Source organism: Taudactylus pleione, unplaced genomic scaffold, assembly GCF_031769625.1.
Source record: "Taudactylus pleione unplaced genomic scaffold, aTauple2 ptg000017l, whole genome shotgun sequence".
In the NCBI taxonomy this organism is placed as follows: domain Eukaryota; kingdom Metazoa; phylum Chordata; class Amphibia; order Anura; family Myobatrachidae; genus Taudactylus; species Taudactylus pleione.
Window position 1 is genome coordinate 17,621,947 of NW_028284419.1, and position 21,089 is coordinate 17,643,035.

The following is a 21,089-nucleotide window of genomic DNA, read 5'->3' on the forward strand; positions in this document are numbered from 1 at the left end:
AAATAAGAAAATCTGTAATCTTTTCTTAAGCAGATATTTTGTTATTGTGGGTTTAACAGTGGAGCTTTTTGTTTCCTGCAATCCTCTTAACCTTTAAGCTGAGTTGCTGTAATTTCCTTACAGATGAGGTCTGTGCTGTGCTGAAGCTGGACAATACCGTTGTTGGTCAGACCAACTGGAAACCTATTTCCAACCAGTCATGGGACCAGAAGTTTACACTGGAGCTGGACAGAGTATGTAATGCATTGAAGAACATTAAATGCTTTTGGCCATTTCCGCAATAGGACAAATAAAATCCCATGTTATAATATTCAGCAATTGACTTACTTTGTTCATAAAAAAAAAATAGCTTTTTCAATTAAGTTTACATATAGGTCTTGTTACTGTATAAATATGCAGATGTGAGAGAAATTCCTAATTAAATTTAAATATTTAACGTAAAGGTTTGATGTTTGAAGTTACAGGTTTGAAGTTACCCTACCAACCCTTTTCCAAAGTCTCTTCTCTCTATTACCCCTCCTCAGTGGGAGCCGTTAGCGGAGTGGTGTTGGGCACGAGTCTGTCCTGAGACCCACTGCATATGACTAAGGCCAGACTTTGTAGAATCATTAGGTATATGTGTATTGCCAAATCTGAATGCTTGGCTCACAGTGAAAACCACATAGATGATGGTCACCACATACATAGTTATCGTATGTCCAGGCTTATTGACCGTTCTGATCCGTACCTGAGCTATTCCATGCAGAAGTTGATCCAGATCTGCAATACTTTTGAGCCCATGTACATTATTCTATTTGGCTACAAATAACAAATTTACCTAATTTGTTTACAAAATTGCGGGGTTTATGGGCATCTTCAGAGTGCAAGAAGCATTTACCAGGCTCCTTTAAAAGTGTTTTTGCCTGATCCTGACTGCACCAGTCAACTTTAGTCTCAGTGACTCTAGGACAAAATATCACTTATGGCAGCTGAAAGCAGGTGATTCTTTTTGCTGGATGTTCATCAGCGGGGACCATGTTGCATCAGCAAGTGTGTACGCACTTGATGCCGCCACCCCACCAGGTGCCGTCGCTAACAAAGCCGCTACACACTATACATCGTCTAGTGTGTACCGGCCTTTAGTCTTGGCATGCCCAAAACCTCTCTTCCATGCAAAGTTGCCACTTATGCCTTTTTTGCATCTGGATAGTCTGGATGGTACTCAGATATTGTAACTTAGGCTGGGTACACACTAGATGATGTGTACCCAGCCCGACCTCTGCAGTGACGGGACCCAGTGTGGGAACCCTCACCGGCAAGTGCATACACACTTACCTATTCAGGCAGAGAGCGCGGGGGCCATGCTGCATTTGGCAGCATGGTGCTCGCTAACGACATTCCCCGTCAGCCCTGCATGTCAGCGACATAGAGCCGTATTCAATTGCCAACAAAAAGCCGTTTTCGGCGAAAAGTTATCGCCGGTGACATCATTTCGCCAGGCAAGAACTTATCCCCGTATTCAATTCCCAAAGAATTTTTTCGCCGGTGCGAAAAGTCTGCGCCTTGTAACCAGCGGAAAAGATTTGCCTCTGAATGGAGGCGGAAAAAGGTGAGGAATTGGGGGTTTGGAGTGCAAAGATGTGGCTGCAGCCTTGGGACAGTCCCCCAAACTGCATCAAAAAAGTTGAAGAAAAACTTTAGATCACCCCAAAAAAGTACTTTCGTTTTGGGGTCAAAGTTGGGGGACAAACTTAAAAACTAGCGAAATAGACTCAAGGGGGTCCCCCAAGTATGCTCCAGGTGTTTTTTTTTATTTGTTTTTCAGGTGTTTGCTGAAGGTGTGTTTTCTTTACCTTTTTTTATTAAACACTTTAGCGAATTTCAACAATGCTTGCACCCATTTTCATGTATCCCAAATTTGCTGGAACTAATTATTTTTAGCAAAGAAACCTGCTAAATGCTATTTTTCACCACTTGTGCAAAGACGCTAAATAGCACCAATAGAGTGCATTTAAGCACCAAAAATTCCTTCAGCAGGCTATTCGGGGGTATCCATAGTGATTCCCAATGTCAATGCATCTTTTGGGGGGTGTCGGACTGATTTTCCCCAAATCTGACAGCACTTTTTGCCTATTTGAGTTTCGCCGGGACGCGTTTTCGCATCCTTTGCAATTGAATAGGGCGAAAAGCGGTGATGAGTGAGATACTTTTCCGGAGGCAAAACTAGCGATGACGGCAGAAAGTACACAATGCGAAAAGTCCGGGACTTTTCGCCGGCAATTGAATATGGCCCATAGTGGGTACACATTAGACTTTCTGCTGGATTGGACGTCAAATAGTCTAGTGTGTACCCAGCTTTAGCCAGAGTACGATATGGTTGCATTTTGGTAAATGTGAAAACATGCCAACCTTAAAAAAAGAGACCGTTACACATGAGTCATAATATTTGATGGAGTTGGGGGCAGGTGCAAATAACCAGTTATGATGACGATTGTCACCAGTACCGGAGAGCAAAGGTGCTACTCTTGCCAAATTTGTGTTTTTTTTTTCAAATCCTCTTCTCTTTGGGACGTTTACTTGTTTAAGGACTCTTCAGTTACCAGCTGAAGTTTGTAGCTTTTATAGTTTAAAAAATTATTTTGGAAATAACAATGAAACACTTGATGATTTATTATGGCATCATGTGATCATTAGTGCACAGAAAAACCTTTCTAATGCTAATTATTTAGTGTATCGATTTACTTCTGGTAGTCTATAGATTAACCCAGAGGTTCCCAAACTCTATATTACAGTCCACATATTAAGGATATCCATGCTTGAGCACAGGACACTTAATTAGTGCCTCAGTCAATCTGGACTTGAGCATGGATATCCTTAAGACCTGGACTGTAATGGCAGATTTTGGCGACCTCTGGATTAACCTGTAAACTTTTACAAACAACGTTTGGTGTTGCAATACTGCTTGATACAAGACAGTTGGGTGTTGGTGCTGTGGTTAAGTAAACAGAATCTATTCTACAGTGTGTATGTATATATATGTATATGTGTGTGTGTATATATATATATATATATATATATAATTATAAAAAAGTTTTCCTAGTGTTTATGTTCAGATTTATTAATCATTGCTTGCTCTCCCTCTAGTCCCGGGAATTGGAGATTTCTGTGTTCTGGCGGGATTGGAGATCGCTGTGTGCGGTAAAGTTTCTGAGGTTAGAAGATTTCCTGGACAATCAGCGGCATGGCATGTGTCTGTACCTGGAGCCACAGGGCACTCTCTTTGCAGAGGTTAGAACTTTGCGCACAGCAATTTGGTAGCTATGCTCAATTGTCATCCGTATGTTTTCATTCCCTTCAGATGTTTGTGAATTGCAAAGGTTATCGTGATATTTAAGCAGCCAATTTCACGTTTTTTGTTTTGTCCTGTATTTAGAAGCAAAACCCTTTTATATTTTCTATAATATAGTATAGTACCCCTTTTGTTAAATATGTCTCAGTTGAGAGAATCTAATATAAGCAAAACATTTGATATTCTAAAATGTGTGGAACCGCAGGTTTGTACACCTGTGTGTGTAGTACAGTGTTAACTGTTTTTTGTTTTTTTGTTTTTTTTTATGAAGGTATTGTATACTTTTCTGCGTTGCGGCTTGTGCTAGTATAGTCATACTTTATTAGCTCTGCTTTTACCATTTGCAAAGAGACTGTTTAGGACAACCCCAATCTATTGTATTTTGTGTGATGGAATTAGATAAACGGCTTTTTGAGGAATAGAAGTGGTTATAGGACAGCTAAAAATTTCTTTTATTTCTGCTATGAGCTTAGTAACATGTTTTATAGAACTTAAGTAAAGTAATGCAGCAGGAATATTACAGGTTTCTTGGCCGGTGTTAAAACATTGTCCAGTTTACCTTAAATCTGATGTGTGTGATTATATATACTAGAAGGACTGCAGATGAATAGAATCTAATTTGTTTTTCAATGTACAGGTAACCTTTTTCAATCCAGTTATTGAAAGAAGACCGAAGCTTCAGAGGCAAAAGAAAATATTTTCAAAACAACAAGGTAATATGGGAATACATATGGGATGCCGGCATACCAAAAGGGTTAGAATACCGACACTTGTCGGTAGGTATTTTAACTGTTATGCAGTCGGGAAGCCTGTGGACTTAATCCCGACAGCCGGCCTCCAGACTGCTTTATCCCGGCGAGGGTTAATTCACAGGCATCTAAATCTAGACACCTGTCATTTTACCGAGACCGGCGCCCGGCATCCCGATCGAAGTGATGCCGAGCGCGGACAGCCGTGGGGGGGGGGTGGAGATTAGTGTTAGGTTTAGGGCTCCCGGGGGGAACTTGGGGTTAGGCTAGGGGGAGGGAGGGTTAGGCTCCCCGGGGATAACTTAGGGTTAGGCAAAACCCCCCGGGGTACTTAGGTTTAGGTGGCGGGGAAGGGAGGCTTAGATTTAGGCACTTGGGGGAGGGTTTAGGATTAGGCGCCCCTAAGGAGAGTTAGGGGGAGGGGGGGGGGGGGGGAGGTTAGGTTAGTGAATACTTACCTGGGGACGATCATGATTTTCACCAATGTCGGGATGTCGCTGTCGGGATTCCAACCGCCGGCGGTAAATCATACCGCACCCAATTTAGCCCTCCCCCTCTACCCTAACCCATCTTCCCTGGTGCTTGAACATAACCTCCCCCCCGCTAGTGCCTAAACCTAACCACCTCCTCCCCACACCCTAAACCTATTCCTCCCTCTAGTGCCTAACCCATAACCTTAGTACTTACCTTCGGGATAACGGCGTCGGTATTCTGAGCGCTGGAATCCCAGCAGTCGGGATATTGACCGCGTACCAGTAATATGATGGCTAAAGCCCCAGGAAAAGGGTTGGCCGTGCTCGCCATTAACAAGCAGTGGTGCTATTGTTTCACATTCTGTTCTATCCATGTATTTATTGGCCGTTGCATTTTTCAGGAAAAACATTCCTTCGAGCTCCACAGATGAATATTAACATTGCCACTTGGGGACGATTGGTGAGAAGAGCAATACCTACAGTCAATCACTCTGGCACCTACAGTCCGCAGGTTCCTGTTAGCAGTTCAGTTCCAATTGTGGACACGCGGAATGTAGAATTATCACCATCAGTCAGGTACAGAATGGTCGAATGGTCTGAGTGATTTATTGCTAAATCTCCATATACCCCTCATTGTCCACTTGCTAGTTACATTTTGGAGTGTAATACTTCTGGGCAACATTACTTATAGTGCACTAACATTTCTACCTTTTAAGCAGTACAAGCTTAGGCTCTACATCACTCTAGGTTGCAAGTACTTACATACCCTACTCTTCTCTACTCTGTCACTGCTTTGCTATGTAATAGCTTTGTGCTGGGTAAACGGACAATGGGGAAGATTTATCAAAGCTTGGAGAGAAAGTACTAAACAATCAGCTCCTGTCATTTACAGGCTGTGTTTGAGAAATGTCAGGAACTGATTGACTCTCCACTTTACCTCCCCCATAGTGAGAATTGTTTTTGTCAGCAGAAATAAAACCCTAAAACGTGGATGTTCTCTTTTTTTAGAAGCGATTCTCCTACTGGCAAATTGGACTTTGAAATAGAACCAGAAGCACCGACCGCTCCACCTCGAGACTCTTCATTAGACCTTGATCTAGATCAGAATACATCAGAAATGAAGACACCCAGCATACCAGCTCAGGTACAGATCTGTGACTTGAAAGCCATCATATATGTGCAGACATTCCCTGGCATCATTGGCCTCCCCTGGAGTAACAAACTGTGACATTGAAAAGGGAGGGCGGTTTTAGATCTCAGCTGATTTTGAGCAATATGCTTTGAATGATTACAAAAAGGACATGTAAAGAGTGGCTAGTAATGTGTTGGTTAAATATGTATATTTCATATCTGGTTATGTGGCCACTAAGGTTCAGTAGGTAAGATAAAACTGCAAAATACAGAGCTATTGATATACTTGCTTGGACTGTTTTCAGGTAAGCACAATTTATTGATTATACTTACTACACTTCTCTTGTGCATTCATGTGATAAATGTCCCCTGATATGGGTTTTGAATCCCTCTGATCTTCGTAAGACCTGTGGGTACATAGAGATATGGGAGAGCCCCTTGCTGCAGTCTCTCTTCATAAAAACATTTGTAAGAGGTTTGACAATAAAATGCTTAATGCCTTATTGATCGCCCTTATCAAGCCCAAGGACTATGCTGGTAAGTGGGGGCCTCCTTTAGTAGAATATTCTCTTAGAGAGTGGCATATTATTGCGTTCAGAGCACCTCCCCCTGCAGCCCCCCTTCCCATTTCTTGTGCGATGACAAACTCCTGTAGTGTGCCATGATGTAACCGTACTGGCTTGTAGTAAAATGACTCATTAAAATTGAGATATTAAACAAATCTAAGCATTACAGAAGAGCTCCATGTGAACACAATATGTTTGTTAACTCTCTTCCATTCAGCTACTAGAAGTATGTGGGACCTATGCCTTGGGGTCACCTATTTCAAAACAATAAGACCTAGCAGCTGCATTTTGTCCAGTCAGCTGTCTTAATTATAAATTACAGTGTAACATTTGCACTTCTTTAGGCTGTTGTTGCTGTAGCATAAAGTTCATAGGTGATAAGTAGAGGAACCACCCTGGTTCTATCAGTTTTAGGTGAGGGGAGTTTGTTTAATTTGCATGTGTTTTTTATATAATTTTTATTACTTCCTTATTAAACTAGGACATGGGACCAAATTATGACTTTTCAAATAATAGAAACAGTGTAGCTACAAAATCCACAACAGACCTAACAAATGAAGGGGAGATCACAGTATCGGACCTGGATTACCTTGCACTACGTGAGGCTGAGGACAGAAGGTAACGTTCTCTACCTTTCTACATTTTTATTTGTAGGTTGTTTTCTATGGTTTGTGTTTATGCAACAATTGGCACCTTTATCAGTTTGCTAAATGTTCTCCGCAGAGTGCAGCAGCGGTTTCAGTTCAGTCTGCAGGACTTCCGATGTTGTGCAGTGTTGGGAAGAGGACATTTTGGAAAAGTAGGTTTGCTTAAGTTTTCTATTGCTGCTCCATCCGTGTCCCAACCTAGATTGTACGTACTGACAGCTTTGTTTCATTTCAGGTGCTGCTAGCAGAGTACAAGAACACTAATGAAATGTTTGCAATCAAAGCCTTAAAAAAAGGAGACATAGTAGCCCGTGATGAGGTTGACAGGTATGATTAAATGGTTTTGATGTCATAAAACTCATTTTACACCTATATCTAATAACCACCTAAGTAGCTCCAGTGGTTCAGATGCTGGTAATGATTTCCAATCTTAACCATTGAATGTGTAACACCTTAAAAATATTAATCTACTGAATTAATCTCTAGGAATGTTGGTTGACTCAACATATCACTTAGGACAGGGATGGGGAACCTCAGGCCCGGGGGCCGTATAAGGCCCCCGGAATCATTTGGTCTGGCCCTCTGAGCTTTTCTCTGCTAGCCTCATCTGGCTAGCAGAGTGCCTAGAATGGCGCCCTGCAGCCCGAATCTATGCAGCAGTGCCGCTTGCAGCGTCAGACATACACACCGCTGCCCTTACAGCTCCCCGGAGCATCCTCAGGATGCTCCAGGCATTGCTGTAATCACTGACAATTGTGGCCTTGTCCCTGTGTAACATCAAACGGAGAGGGCGTGGCCTGCACCAGGCCCGCAAATAATGTTATATATATATCAAAATGGCCCTCGGCAGAAAAAAGGTTCCCCACCCCTGACTTAGGAGGAAGAGGCTGGTAGCTCACCATGCGAATATGCATCCAGATGTAGCTTTCTTTCAAGAGACTCACTGGATTTTGTATTGCCACAATGCTCTAAAAGCTCCCTGTTGTCACTGGATTGGGACTGTATCGCGGGCATTATCACCGATTAAACCAGTGTATATAGCCAAATGATTGACACACTTCCCTCACTGTGGCCTTGCTGCACCGTACACTTGATATTACTGGTAAATTCTTGATTCCCGGCATTTATATTGCGCAATCCAAAGGAAGCTGGCATCTGCCATAGCCTATGGGAATGCACAGTTGGTCAGACATTTCTGGAATTTAGTTAGGCAACATGCAGAATGGAATTTAGTCAACTATATATCCCACTAACCCCAGAATGGACGGATCTAGAAGTTGCGAGACACTCCTGCTGGCAATGAGTGTGGCTGGGAGGAAAACTATAATACAATTTATGTATGCCTTACTGTAATAAACCTCTTGTGTGTACTTCCTGTTGCTGTCACTATATGGCTACAGCTTGTCTCTTATCTTATCCCTTCCAGCCTTATGTGTGAGAAACGCATCTTTGAAACTGTGAATAGTGTGCGGCACCCGTTTTTAGTGAACCTGTTTGCTTGTTTCCAAACCAAAGACCATGTCTGTTTTGTGATGGAATACGCGGCTGGAGGAGACCTAATGATGCACATTCACACCGATGTGTTTTCAGAACCCAGAGCTGTGTAAGTTGTTTTATACTTCACTCCTAAGACATCCCAGAAGTTAGCTCTCCCTTCCTATGGCATCTCTACAACATAAGATGCTTGGGCATCCTTAGAAGATATTCATTGTTGTCTTTATAGGCTTCAGAACAAAATGTAAAACTCCTGCTCTCTGTATGTAGCTTGTGCGATCTTTAAAATGAAAAAAAAAAAAATGAAAAGGCATTACTAATAAAAGCCTAAATGATTCCAAATATAAACTTTCTGTTTACAGCACTGACTAGAGAAACTTATAGTATTTATACGTCTTTCTGAAACGCATCGCTAATAAATTTGTGCCTTTTTGTAGCCTGGTTCTCGGGAACAAGTCTTGTGACCGTTGTCTGCTCTGCTGAATGCCCCAGGATGATCTGTCATTGCAGTAATTGACACAATTTTATCATCCTCACAGGTTCTATGCAGCGTGTGTGGTTCTTGGCCTTCAGTATTTACATGAGCACAAGATTGTTTATAGGTGAGTTACTCTGCATGTAGAACTTTCACAAACTTTTGTTTGTTTTTATATTTAATCTCTTGAGTGCCAGAGACTCACTAGACCTGTAGAGCCGATTGGTAGTATATAGTTTAGGCCTCATTGCTATGAACATATTCCTCTTGTCACACTTATTTTATTTATTGTTTTATTTGCATTTTCTTTGACAAAAACACTGGGAAAATTGTCAAAGGGAGAGATATATGCCCCAGGTTTTTAGCTTCTGTCTGGTAGACATAAGTTGATTAGCAACCTTGATTGCCAGACCAGCTGTGAGAGGCTGATAATGGGTGTGGCAGTCTCCCTAGTGTCACTTTCTACCTGGGGAGCAGACTGACCTTTTGATAGAGACTGCTATGGCTTTATGTAAGTGCTATATTTAAATTCTGTTTTGTGTGAGCTGGACATTATGTCCTCTCATTCTTAAGGGGCCTATCCATTAGACGACTGGTTTTGGTCGGAACGTTCAGAAAGTAGTCTAATGGATAGCCGACACGGACCAGCGATGCGTGTGCACGCTGCGTCCTTGCTGACGCAGACTATCTGTGGAACATGCTAGTCAACCTGACGATGATCATCAGGTTCCACATGTTCGCAGATAGGTCGGCCTCCTGCACTGAACGACATTCATTGAACGCCGTTCAGTGCGGGCACCGCACCTAGGCGACCTGAAGGACTGAATGCTAGTCGTTCAGTTTTTCCGGTCGCCTAATGGATAGGCCCCTTTAGAGAGGGACACTTCTGTTTAGTTAGGCAGACAGGCTAGGATTTATTGTTATGATTTGTTTGTTTTTGCTACACAAAACGGTCTGCGGATAATTGTACCAAGGCAGTGGACTAGTGTGATTCTGATTGGCTGCTGCAGGAATGCTGCTGTTTCTACTCCAGGGTTCTTAGGGAGCCACAGGGATACCTTGGGGGCATAGGCTTGGCGCCACCATGGGCACCACACAGTTAAAACTTCCATCCCAGGATGCATCGGGCCCCGTCCCCAGGCCAAGGCACCTCAGTTTCAGTAGGTGCCCGGCCGGAGCTGGGTCATCGCACAGGGGGGCTGTGTCAGCCCCTGAAGATCTTCAAGAGCAGTAGCATGGACAGTCCAGCGGACATCCATGCTACCGCTCCGACACCCCCGCCGGCGCTGACCACCGGTAGCGATCCGCGGAACTCGGCGGGCTCTTGGGGGTTTTAGCTAGCGGAACCCCCGTGGACTGTGGCTGGACTTACGGGGGGCAGCATAAGGTAGGCAGCGGGCGTCTGCGGTAGGCGCCTGCTGTCTCTCAGTCCAGCGTCCCCAGGGCTGGGGGGCTCCCTGGGGACGGCAGTATAGCTGAGCCAGGGGGATGCTTGCACTCACACTAGACCACCAGGGATGCAGGGCTGGAGCATTGCGGAACACGCTCCAGAATCCCGGGGGTTAATGGCCTGCCAGGGAAGGACGCCTTCCCTGTAGCGCACAGGAGGCTCCTCCCCATCACTGCTCTCCGGCGCCTTACTTGTAGTTTTGGCGGGCTGAGGCAGCGATCCTCCCCAGGCCCGCCTCCCTTCATCCTCCAGCGGCCATCTTATGAGCAGATGCTGATGTGGGATGCGGAGCCTGGTTGCCCCTTACATACCTCTCTTCCAGAATAAGGTCAGCGTATGTAGCGCGATCACTGCCAGGCTGTAGCTCTGTGTAAGTTTTGCGCAAGACTTGACTGTCCTTGTGAATAGGTCCTGCGTTTCCTCAATTGGGGTTTGCACAACAGGCGGTAATCCCGTCTCCCGTACTAGGGGTCCCGGGGCAGATGGTAATGGCGCAGTGCACGCCTCAACAGGTTCTTACTCCGACGGACTCGGGTTGGACTAATTCTGGGGTGCAGAATACTCAGCAGGATCAGTCTAGACCTGCTAAAAGACCATTATTGTCATCCATCCACATAAGATGATGAGGATGACGGGTCGTCTGATGAGGGCGAAATTCTAGATTTGTCGGACACCGACACTCCTCAAGCAGGGGCGGAGGTTAATTCTAGAATTTATATTCCAGGTCTCATACGGGCGATCTGTGCGGTGATGGTGATTACTGACGACAACCTACCCGCAGCACCTACCCATGCTTATTTTAAGGAGGTTAAAGGAGCTTGCAGCAGTTTTTCCTCTATTTGGTCAGCTAGTTGATCACATGGAGGAGGCGTGGAAATCTCCGGGAAAAAGATTACAACCTCACAAACGTTTAGCCCGTGCATACCCCTTTGCGGAAGATTATTTCACTAAATGTGAGTCTCCTCCTCAGGTGGATTCTCATGTGACGCGCTTAGTAAAGAGCGCAACTCTGCAAATGCCATCTGTCTTCTCTGACGGACGCTACAGACAGTAAGGTGGAGGTGTGCCTTAAATCTATCCCTTCACTGGAGGAGCATCTAGACCAGCTATGGCCTTCAGGCCCCAAAAAGACTGCTAAGCCCAAGAAACCAGCTTGGAGTACCAGACGTCCAGCCGCCAAGCCTGATGACAAGCCCTCAGCCTGACGGGCTGGGCCTCCCCTTCGGGGAACCCCAAGGTGGGAGGCTGACTTCTGCGATACGCCCAGTGATGGTTTCAGACCACCACAGACACTTGGGTAAGGGAGGTGGTATCTCAGTGGTATCTCATCAGTTCTTTGCAGCAGGCCTTCCTTCAGATCCAGAGAAGGCTTTAGCAATCCAGGAGGTGTTGCACTCTATGCTTCAGATGAGAGTAATAGAGCCTGTTCCATCATCCCTAAGAGGGACGGGATATTACTCCAACCTTTTTCTGGTTCAAAAGCCAAATGGATCATTCTGACCTATCCTCAACCTCAAGTCCCTGAACAAGTTTTTAAGGGTCCCTCGGTTCCGAATCGAGACTCTGTGTTAGCTATGCAGCCTGGGGATTTTATGGTGTCCCTGGATATTCAGGATGCTTACCTGCATATCCCAATTGCCAAGGTTCATCAGCGTTACCTCAGATTTGCGGTGTCGGGCCACCATTACCAGTTTCAGGCTCTACCGTTTTGCCTTTCCATGGTTCCTCGGGTGTTCACAAAGGTAATGGCGGTCATGGCGGCACACCTGCGGTTGTAGGGGGTTCGCCTGTTACCTTACTTGGATGACCTTCTGTTGTTGGCATGGTCGCCTCAGGTCCTTTGGCAACCAACTGCAACTGATAATATCAGTATGCAGGCTCACAGTTGGCTAGTAAAGTGGAAGAAGTATTCTCTTAATTCCTTCGCAAAGGATGGTCCATCTCGGAGCATTGTTGGACTCTCGGCAGCAGAGGATTTTCTTGACTGAAGAAAAGATAGCCCTGTTGCAGTCCAAGATACGCAATGTTCTAAAGTGTCGCCGTGTGTCTCTTCTCTCGGCGATGAAGTTATTGGGTTCCATGGTGTCAACGTTCGACATGGTGGAGTATACCCAATTCCATTCCAGGCCTCTGCAGATGTTGATCCTCTCACTTTGGGACGGAATTCCCCGTCGCATAAAGACGCAGATGATCAGGCTCACTCCGGAGTTGCGCCTGTCCCTGACTTGGTGGTTGCAGAAGTCCCATCTCAGCAGGGGACGTCCATTTTGGATTTCGAACTGGGTCCTTCTAACAACGTGAGGGGCTGGGGCGCTGTGACAGACCCACACGTCTCCCTGGGCTGGTGGACGTCAGAGGAATCGCTCCTGCCGATCAATATATTGGAGCTTCGGGCAGTGTTCAGGGAGCTGCAACAAGCAAGACCTTTCCTGCAGGGGAATCCTGTGCATTTTCAGTCGGACAACGCCACCACGGTGGCTCACCTAAACCGTCAAGGAGAAACTCTAAGTCAGGCGGCTCTAAGGGAGGTGTCCGGCATTCTGACTTGGGCAGAAGACAATCTCCCAGCCATTTCGGCCGTGTTCATTTCGGGTGTGCTCAACTGGGAAGCAGCCTCCACGATTTACACCCGGGGGAATGGTCTCTTCACCAGGAGGTGTTCCAACTCCTGGTGGACAAGTGGGGACTTCCCAAAATAGACCTCATGGCCTCCAGGCACAACCGCAAGCTGTGGGCGTACAGATACCAAACAAGAGACGCAGGGTCTCTTCTGATGGGCGCGCTGTCGATATGGTGGAACTTCCAGTTCGCGTACCTGTTTCCTCCGTTCTCCCCTCTGCCTCAAGTAATTCGAAAGTTCAGGCAGGAAGGAGGCAAGATTCTACTGGTGGCTCCTGTGTGGCCCAGACGGAATTGGTACTCGGATCTTCAGTGTCTGTCCATCGACACTCCATTGCTGTTACCTCAGCGGCCGGACCTGTTGTCTCAGGGTCCTTGCCTTTACCTGCACCTGAATCGGCTGTCTTTGACGGCGTGGCTCTTGAGACTTCCATCTTGAGGTCCAAGGGTTTCTCTAGAGCGGTGGGGAATACCATGCCACGAGCTCGGAAACCTGCTTCGGCTAGAATTTACCACAGGGTGTGGCATACCTATTTTGAGTAGTGTCGCCCTAAAGGGTATGAGCCTCACGAGTTTCGGATATCAAGAGTGTTGGCATTCCTACAGGCGGGCTTGGATCTAGGTCTACACCTCGCCTCACTGAAGGTGCATGTTTCTGCCCTGTCTGTTTGGTTTCAACATAGGATTGCTACGCTGCCTGATATCCGTACCTTTACGCAGGGTGTCCTTCGCATCCAGCCTCCCTTTGTCCCTCCAGTGGATCTTTGGGATCTGGCTGTGGTCCTGAGGGCGCTCCAGGGTCCTCCATTTGAACCTTTAGGGTTCCGTGGAGTTGAAATGGCTTACGACAAAGACTGTGTTCCTTTTTGGTATTGCTTCGGCCAGAAGGGTGTCTGATTTGGGGGCTCTCTCATGTCTTCACCCCTTTCTAATTTTTCATTCGGACAGGGCGGTACTTCATACCCGTCCCGACTTCCTTCCTAAAGTAGTGTCTAGTTTCCACATTAACGAGGAAATTGTGGTCCCAGCCTTTAATTCATCGGATCTCTCGGCTGGTGAGGCTTCTTTGGATATGGTACGGGCTCTGTGAATTTATGTGGACCGTACTAGTTCTTTAAGAAAATTGGACTCTTTGTTGGCTAACCTTGACACTCCAGCTGTTGTAGAAGTATATATCCCAGCATGCCCTAATAGCAAAACTGTAGCAGTGCATGCTGGGTTATGTAGTTCCAGAACAGCTGGAGTGTCAAGGTTAGCCAACACTGTCCTATATGGTTTTCATAAGAGGGGTTGGCCTGCCAATAGGCAGACTTTGGCACGCTGGATTTGCATGACGATCTCTGAGGCGTACACTCAGGAGGGTCTTCCAGTGCCACCCTCTGTGAAGGCTCATTCTACAAGGTCTGTGGGTCCTTCGTGGGCAGCTCGACGTGGCGCCTCGGCTGTTCAGCTTTGTAAGGCGGCTACGTGGTCTTCTGTCCATACCTTTTGTCAGGCATTACGCTTTTGACACTTTTGCTTCTCCGGATGCTTCCTTCGGGCGGCGGGTTCTCCTCTCTGCACAGACGCGTCCCCTCCCTTGAAGGATATTGCTTTGGGACATCCCCAAGGGATCCCTGTGGATCCCTAAGGACCCGGGAGTGTAAAACAAGAGATATGGTAAGAACTTACCTTTGTTATCTCTGTTTCTACGAAGTCCTTAGGGCCCACAGGGCGCCCGCCCTGACGCCATGTGCTTCTGTAGGGTGTTGTTCTCGTTGCCAGTTTCTGTCTCCTTTTCATGTGAGAATGTGAATCTTGTGTGTTCCAGACTTTCTTCTTCCTTTTTCCTCTACTCCGGCCTATGGCTTGATACTAAAACTGAGGTGCCTTGGCCTGGAGGCGGGGTATAGGAGGGGGCCCGGTGCATCCTGGGATGGAAGTTTTAACTGTGTGGTGCCCATTGCGGAGCCAAACCTATACCCCCAAGGTATCCCTGTGGACCCTAAGGACTTCGTAGAAACATAGATAACAAAGGTAAGTTCTTACCATATCTCTTGTTTTATCCCAGGAAACTGCACTCCTTAACCTGATCTTGTGGCATTTCTTTGTACTGGTTTTTGTCTGGTCTAAAGTTATGTCATAAATTCAGAGAATAAAATAAAAAAAAAAAATTTCATGATGGGTAACAATATATTAAAACTAGCTTAGTTAGTTTTTCTTAAGTGATATGTTACTATATATCATTGCCATTAAAATACATATTTATGGAAATAGAATCAAAATGCAGGTTTCCTTATTTTGTAATTGATACTATATTACTGAAATTTAGCATTCTAAAACTGATGTCAAAATTACATTGAAAACAAAAATGTGTTGCTGGTTATGTCACACTATCCTAACGTACCAAAATTAAGCCCATTAAATATATAACTACAGATTACTTTTACTATATAGATACCATAATTGTATAGGCTCACATAATATGCTCATAGCACAATAGTGTAAATGTGATTAGTGCAGGTAATGCTGGGTACACAGTTAACGATAAAATGTGTACCCGGCGTGATCTCCTTGCCGACGGGACCAGCATACACACTTGTCGAGGGCCATGCTGCATTCGGGAGTGCGCATCGTCAATGAGATTGAGGGTCCACACTAGACGAAGTGTCCGATATGACGTCTGATCCAGCCGGATTGGACGACATATCGTTTAGTGCTCACATAAAATGGAGTTGGTGTCTTGGAGCAATGTCGTCATTGAGTAGGAAGTATTTGGTTATTAGAGAATGTCCTTTGTATGTGGTAGGACATTTTGTGTGGTTGAAAGGATGGTATTTGGTAGGGGTGTGTCATGTTCCTTGCTGATGAACTGTACAGGTCCACGCAATTTGAACAAAGTGTTGTGGTTTTTTGGGGGGTTTTTTTTTTGCTCTTCCACTCCCTCAAAGCAGGTTAGAGCCTCTTACTCGCTGGGACACCGAGTGTTATATTGCACTATTGTTTAACATTACTTTTTCTTCTAATCTAGAGATTTGAAGTTGGATAATCTGTTGTTGGATACAGAAGGATTTGTGAAAATTGCTGACTTCGGTCTTTGCAAGGAAGGTACTGTCACATGCTCTATAAAATGTTTTATAGTGATCCTGCTATCGAAGCACAGTCTCTAGTTAATTTCCTGTATCTTCTGTGACTATTGTGTATTTGTCACAGTTTAGCAATAATATGAGGATCATGTGCGTTTATTTGTGTTGCACATGGTGGCCACAGATTCATTGTCTCCCTATTTTCCAAATGTTAAAACATTGCTAAACTAGATGGGGAAATAGAAAATAAGTTGCAGAAAAATTAGTTATAACCACCAAACTAAATGAAAAGGTTTAGTTGTTGCTCAGACCAACCACAAGAATGGAGGAGAAATGAGATCTAAGTGCCTTTGGCCATGAAATGATTTTTGGTGAAGTATACAGTGGTTTGAGTATGAAACTGAGATTTTCTTGCTCAACCGTCTCTAAAATGTTGAGCAAAACAAAAAGATCTGGGGGAGAGGTATCAAACCTTGGAGAGAGAAAGTACCAACCAATCAGCTCCTAACTGTCATTTTTCCAACAAAGCCTATAACATGACAGAAGCTGTTTGGTTAGTACTTTCTCTTTCCAATATTTGATACATCTCTCCCCCCAGTGAGCAGCAGTTCTTTGGGTGAAATGGCTTGTTAGGAAGGGAATGAGATTGTATTGCCAACGGTTCAGATCCCGACTGCGGCTGGCCGAAGGGAGGAAATCCCGACAGCGGAGGTTAAGTACAGCTAACCCTCCTTTAGGGGTGCCTAACCCTTACCTCCCCCTGTTAGTGCCTAAACCTATTCCCTCTCGCGCCCTACACCTAACCCTCCCGGGGGCGGGGCTCTAACCCTAACCTCCCCCCGGGGGTGCCTAAACCTAACCCTCCCCCTGCAGCTAAGAGGACGGGCGCCCGTACTTACCTCGTTCGGGCCCGCGTCGTTCTGCATTCCAACGTCGGAATTATGACAGGTGTCTGTATCTTGACGCCTGTCATAAATTCCTAGCCGGCATTCCGACTTCAGGATTGTGACGGGCTGCCGGTCACATAACTACATCTTGTTAGTAAGAGGTGGTCAGAGGAGAATAGCCAGACTGGTTCGAGCAACAGTACCTGTAAATGGCAACAGTACCTGTAAATGCCTCTCTAAATGCGCAGCACATTGGACCTTGAAGTGGATGGGCTACAGAAGCAGAAGACAACTTGTTAATAGTATTGTTTATATGGCCACAGTCTACTCTCTTTCTAATGACTACATCCAGCAGGTAACATGCCACATCACAAAGCACATGTCATCTGAAGCTGTTTCCACAAACACAGCAATTGGTTCAGTCTACTTCAATGGCCTCTGCAGTCACCAGATCTCCATCCAATAGAGATCCTTTGTGATGGGGTAGAATGGAGATTAGCAGCATTAATGTGCAGCTGACAAATCTGCAGCCACTGTGTGATGCTATAAAGTCACATGGACCAAAATCTCTAAGCAATGCTTCCAGTACCTTGTTAACCCCAAGCCATGAAGTCAGGCAGTTCTGAGGCGATTACGTGGTACTAGAGAAGTGTAACTAATAAAGTGTTGTGTGTGTATGTATATATAATCAACCTTCTTTATCTGTCATGTAGTTGTGATATGCAGGTTCTTGTACTTGGCTAGGTGCGTATACAGCACAGGGAAGTAGACCACTTACTGGTCAGACATGATACCATTTATCATTCTGTCTTCCATAAAGGAATGGGCTTCGGGGATCGAACAAGCACTTTCTGTGGAACACCAGAGTTCCTGGCCCCAGAAGTCCTTACAGAGACATCGTACACCAGAGCAGTGGATTGGTGGGGGCTGGGCGTCCTTATCTATGAAATGCTTGTTGGGGAGGTAGGTATATGAAGGCACCAACTGTTTTTATGCTTTGAGCTTGCTAAGGAATATACTTACTCGCCATAGCACCACTCATTAATGAGATTTATTACAACATTTTTTTTTTTAAACTATGAAACTGAATTCCGAGTGCAATGGGAGAAGGAATTATTGAAAAGCTCTTAAATGGATGCATCTAGCAAATTTTTGTTTTTTAATATACAGTTTTGAAGTCTGAGGCTTCTAGAAAAAAATAAAAAAAAATGCTAAATTTGCCGTGAGACTGATACATGTTTCATCCAACCACGTATTTGTTTTTCTCATACAGGAGCCTATGTGGTAGATAAGTGAAACATTTATACTGTATATTTGAAATTCAATATTCATGTTTACAGTTTAAAGAGTTAAGTGACACAACTAGTAGAGAATGACCGTTTAGGTTCTACCTTTTATGGTGTGTGTGGCGGTTTACACTTTCCGGAGTCAGTGAATTCCCTATCTCGTTTTGCACAGTCCCCCTTTCCTGGAGATGATGAAGAGGAAGTATTTGACAGTATAGTCAATGATGAAGTCAGATATCCACGGTTCCTGTCTACAGAAGCCATCTCTATTATGAGAAGAGTAAGTTATCAGTGTCACATACGGTGTGATCTTTTATCCACATTAATTTAATTATTTAGTAGGGTTTTTTTTATATTACATTACTGCCAGTGCTGATCTTGTGCATTTAATGACTATTTTGCATACAAATTGATGAACATTGGTGATTTTATTTAAAATTTTATATTTGGTGCTTTCTTCTTTCTATTACTTTTTTTAAACATACCATTTGCCAATAGCCATTATCTTACACAATCGTTCTGTTTTTTCTCCTACCACTGACCAACTTGCTATTTTGTAATGCATCCTGCCTTTGCCATAACTCCCCAGTTCAGAATATCTTCTACAGTTCCCCTGTGTCTGTGTTTATGCTGTGCTAGTAAGGGAAGCATGACCACTGTAATTTCTACTTCAGGGTCCATAGGGTATCCACAGGATACCTTGGGGTATAGGTGTGACGTCAGTCGCTGGGCACCATAGAGTTAAGCTTTTCAGCCTCCCAGGATGCACTAGGGTCCCCCTCCTATACCCCGCCCCCGAGCCAAGGCACCTCAGTTTAGTTTGGTGCCCGGCCGGCGTCGGGTGCACCTGTCGGAGTGGGGGCTAGAAGCTTTCTTCAGTGCAGCTGTGGCTGCACATCTGGATGTACAGCATGGACAGTCAGTCCTGACGTCCATGCTGTCTTCCCTACACCCCCGCCGGTACCAGAACGCCGGTACCGATCCGGGGATGCTGGTGAGCATCTGGGGTCACAGCTAGCGGTGACCCCAGATGTTCCGGACCATGGCCGGATCCAAGGGGGACAAAGGTAAGCAGCGGGGTCCCGCGGTGGGTCCCCGCTGGTCACATGGTCCTAAGTCCCCAGGCAGGGGGCTCCCTGGGGACTGGCTGCAGCGTGGAGCCAGGCGACCAACCTGCGCTTTCCACTACCCCCTGGGACAGCGGACCGCAGCAGAGCGGTAGCGCTGAGGCGTCCCAGGGGTTAAATGCATGCCAGGGGAGCACGCCTTCCCTGTCTCACAGCCGGCGCCTCCCCCGCTGCACACAGCCCTCTCTGCATGCTGCCGACTGGTCCTGTGGCAGCGCTCCTCCCCCAGGCCAGCCTCCTCTCTGCTCCTCGGCAGCCATCTTCTCCAGAACGCATGATGAACGCTGCTGGAAGCGCTGGACGGAAGCATCGTGGTCTGGGTCCCCCCGCATACCTCTCCTCCGCTGTGGCTCAGGTCTGTGTATGCAGCGCTGTGTCCTACCAGGCCCTGTGTCTGTGTAGTTGAGTGATCAGCGCTGTTAGTGCAGGAATTGTTATTTCTCTGCATTGTATGTGACTGTGCTAGCGCTGCCTGTAACTTTTCTTCTCTAAACTGTCAGCTTTATACTGTCCCTGTTCTTTCTGCTAAAGCCCTTGCGGTGCGGTGCTGCAGGGTGGTCTCTCGCCTATTTAATACTTAATTGGTGAGAGAGGTCACATACGTGGTGCCATCATGTCTGAAAGTGATTTTCCCCTCCGGCTACAGTGTACCACGTGCAAAGTACCGTTAGCGGAGGGGGAGGGTAGCGCGGAGGGCCTTTGCCGGCAGTGTTTGTCCATGGCGCGGCCTATTACGGTTACAGCACCGGTACAGGAGCCGCCCTGGGCTTGTTTCGCTCAGGCGTTAACAGCTTTAGTGGGCCAGTTAGCTCCGCAGCCCGCGTTTACTCCGATGGGTTTGTCCCAGCAGTCTGTGGTGTCGTCACCCATGCAGGGGTTCCCACGACAATTGGTGGTACCCCACAGTCTCCCTATTTCCCCGCTCCCGGGTTCTCAGGAGCCAGCGTGGGTTAACTCCCTGACGAGTTCTGTACAGCACTTGTCGGATGTGTTGCAAGGGGAGTCTGTGATGCGGCCTCATAAAAGGCCGGTGGCGTCTCTGTCCGCTCCTTATGAGGATGACGAAGGGACGTCTGATGATGGGGAGATTCTGGATCCTTACGATCAGGAACCTCTCCATACTAAGGACGCTGATGCTAAGTCCAAAGTATATATTCCTGGACTTATTCGGGCGGTCCGCACAGCCTTGGTGATTGAGGACGAAGTTCCCCCAGCGGCTATATCTAAGTATGCCTTTTTCAAAGATGTGAAGGGCGATGCCACAGTCTTTCCTCTTTCGGGTCAGTTGGTGGACCATTTAGAGGAGGCGTGGAAACAGCCTGGCAAGCGATACCAGCCGCAGAGACGCCTGGCGGTGGCTTATCCGTTCGCGGATAATTATTTTGCGAAGTGGGAATCCCCTCCACAGGTGGATTCTCACGTGACCCGTCTTGTCCGTAGTGCCACATTGCCGATGCCATCCATGTCCTCCCTTAAGGATGCTACGGACCGCAAGGTAGAAATCTGCCTGAAGTCCGCTTATTCCCTTGCAGGGGGGGCAGCACGGCCGGCTATGGCCATTTGCTGGGTTGCCAGAGCGATGGAGCGCTGGGCGGATTCATTAGAGGCTTCTTTTGAATCCGACTGTCCGGCCGAACAGGCGGAGTTGATTGGCAATCTCCGTGATTCGGCCACCTACATCAACGAGGCGGCTCTAGACATTAGTACTCTGGTGTCTACAATTTCTTCAGCAGTGGTAGCTGCTCGTCGCACCTTGTGGCTGCGATCCTGGAAGGCGGACGCAGATTCCAAG

General features: G+C 46.2%; 1 protein-coding gene across 2 annotated transcripts in view; it reads left to right on the forward strand.

Annotated features, from left to right (window-relative positions):
- Window positions 1-21,089, forward strand: part of PKN2 (protein kinase N2) — a 146,380-nt gene that overhangs the window by 117,739 nt on the left and 7,552 nt on the right. For both annotated transcript variants that reach the window (XM_088482206.1, XM_088482205.1), the window contains exons 8-20: window positions 124-233; window positions 3,124-3,267; window positions 3,966-4,041; window positions 4,952-5,126; window positions 5,559-5,694; window positions 6,729-6,865; window positions 6,971-7,046; window positions 7,130-7,221; window positions 8,321-8,497; window positions 8,928-8,990; window positions 15,943-16,019; window positions 17,705-17,847; window positions 18,343-18,450. In XM_088482206.1, coding sequence (XP_088338332.1) covers window positions 124-233; window positions 3,124-3,267; window positions 3,966-4,041; window positions 4,952-5,126; window positions 5,559-5,694; window positions 6,729-6,865; window positions 6,971-7,046; window positions 7,130-7,221; window positions 8,321-8,497; window positions 8,928-8,990; window positions 15,943-16,019; window positions 17,705-17,847; window positions 18,343-18,450 — 1,514 coding nt within the window. The remainder of the gene's footprint in view (window positions 1-123; window positions 234-3,123; window positions 3,268-3,965; window positions 4,042-4,951; window positions 5,127-5,558; window positions 5,695-6,728; window positions 6,866-6,970; window positions 7,047-7,129; window positions 7,222-8,320; window positions 8,498-8,927; window positions 8,991-15,942; window positions 16,020-17,704; window positions 17,848-18,342; window positions 18,451-21,089) is intronic.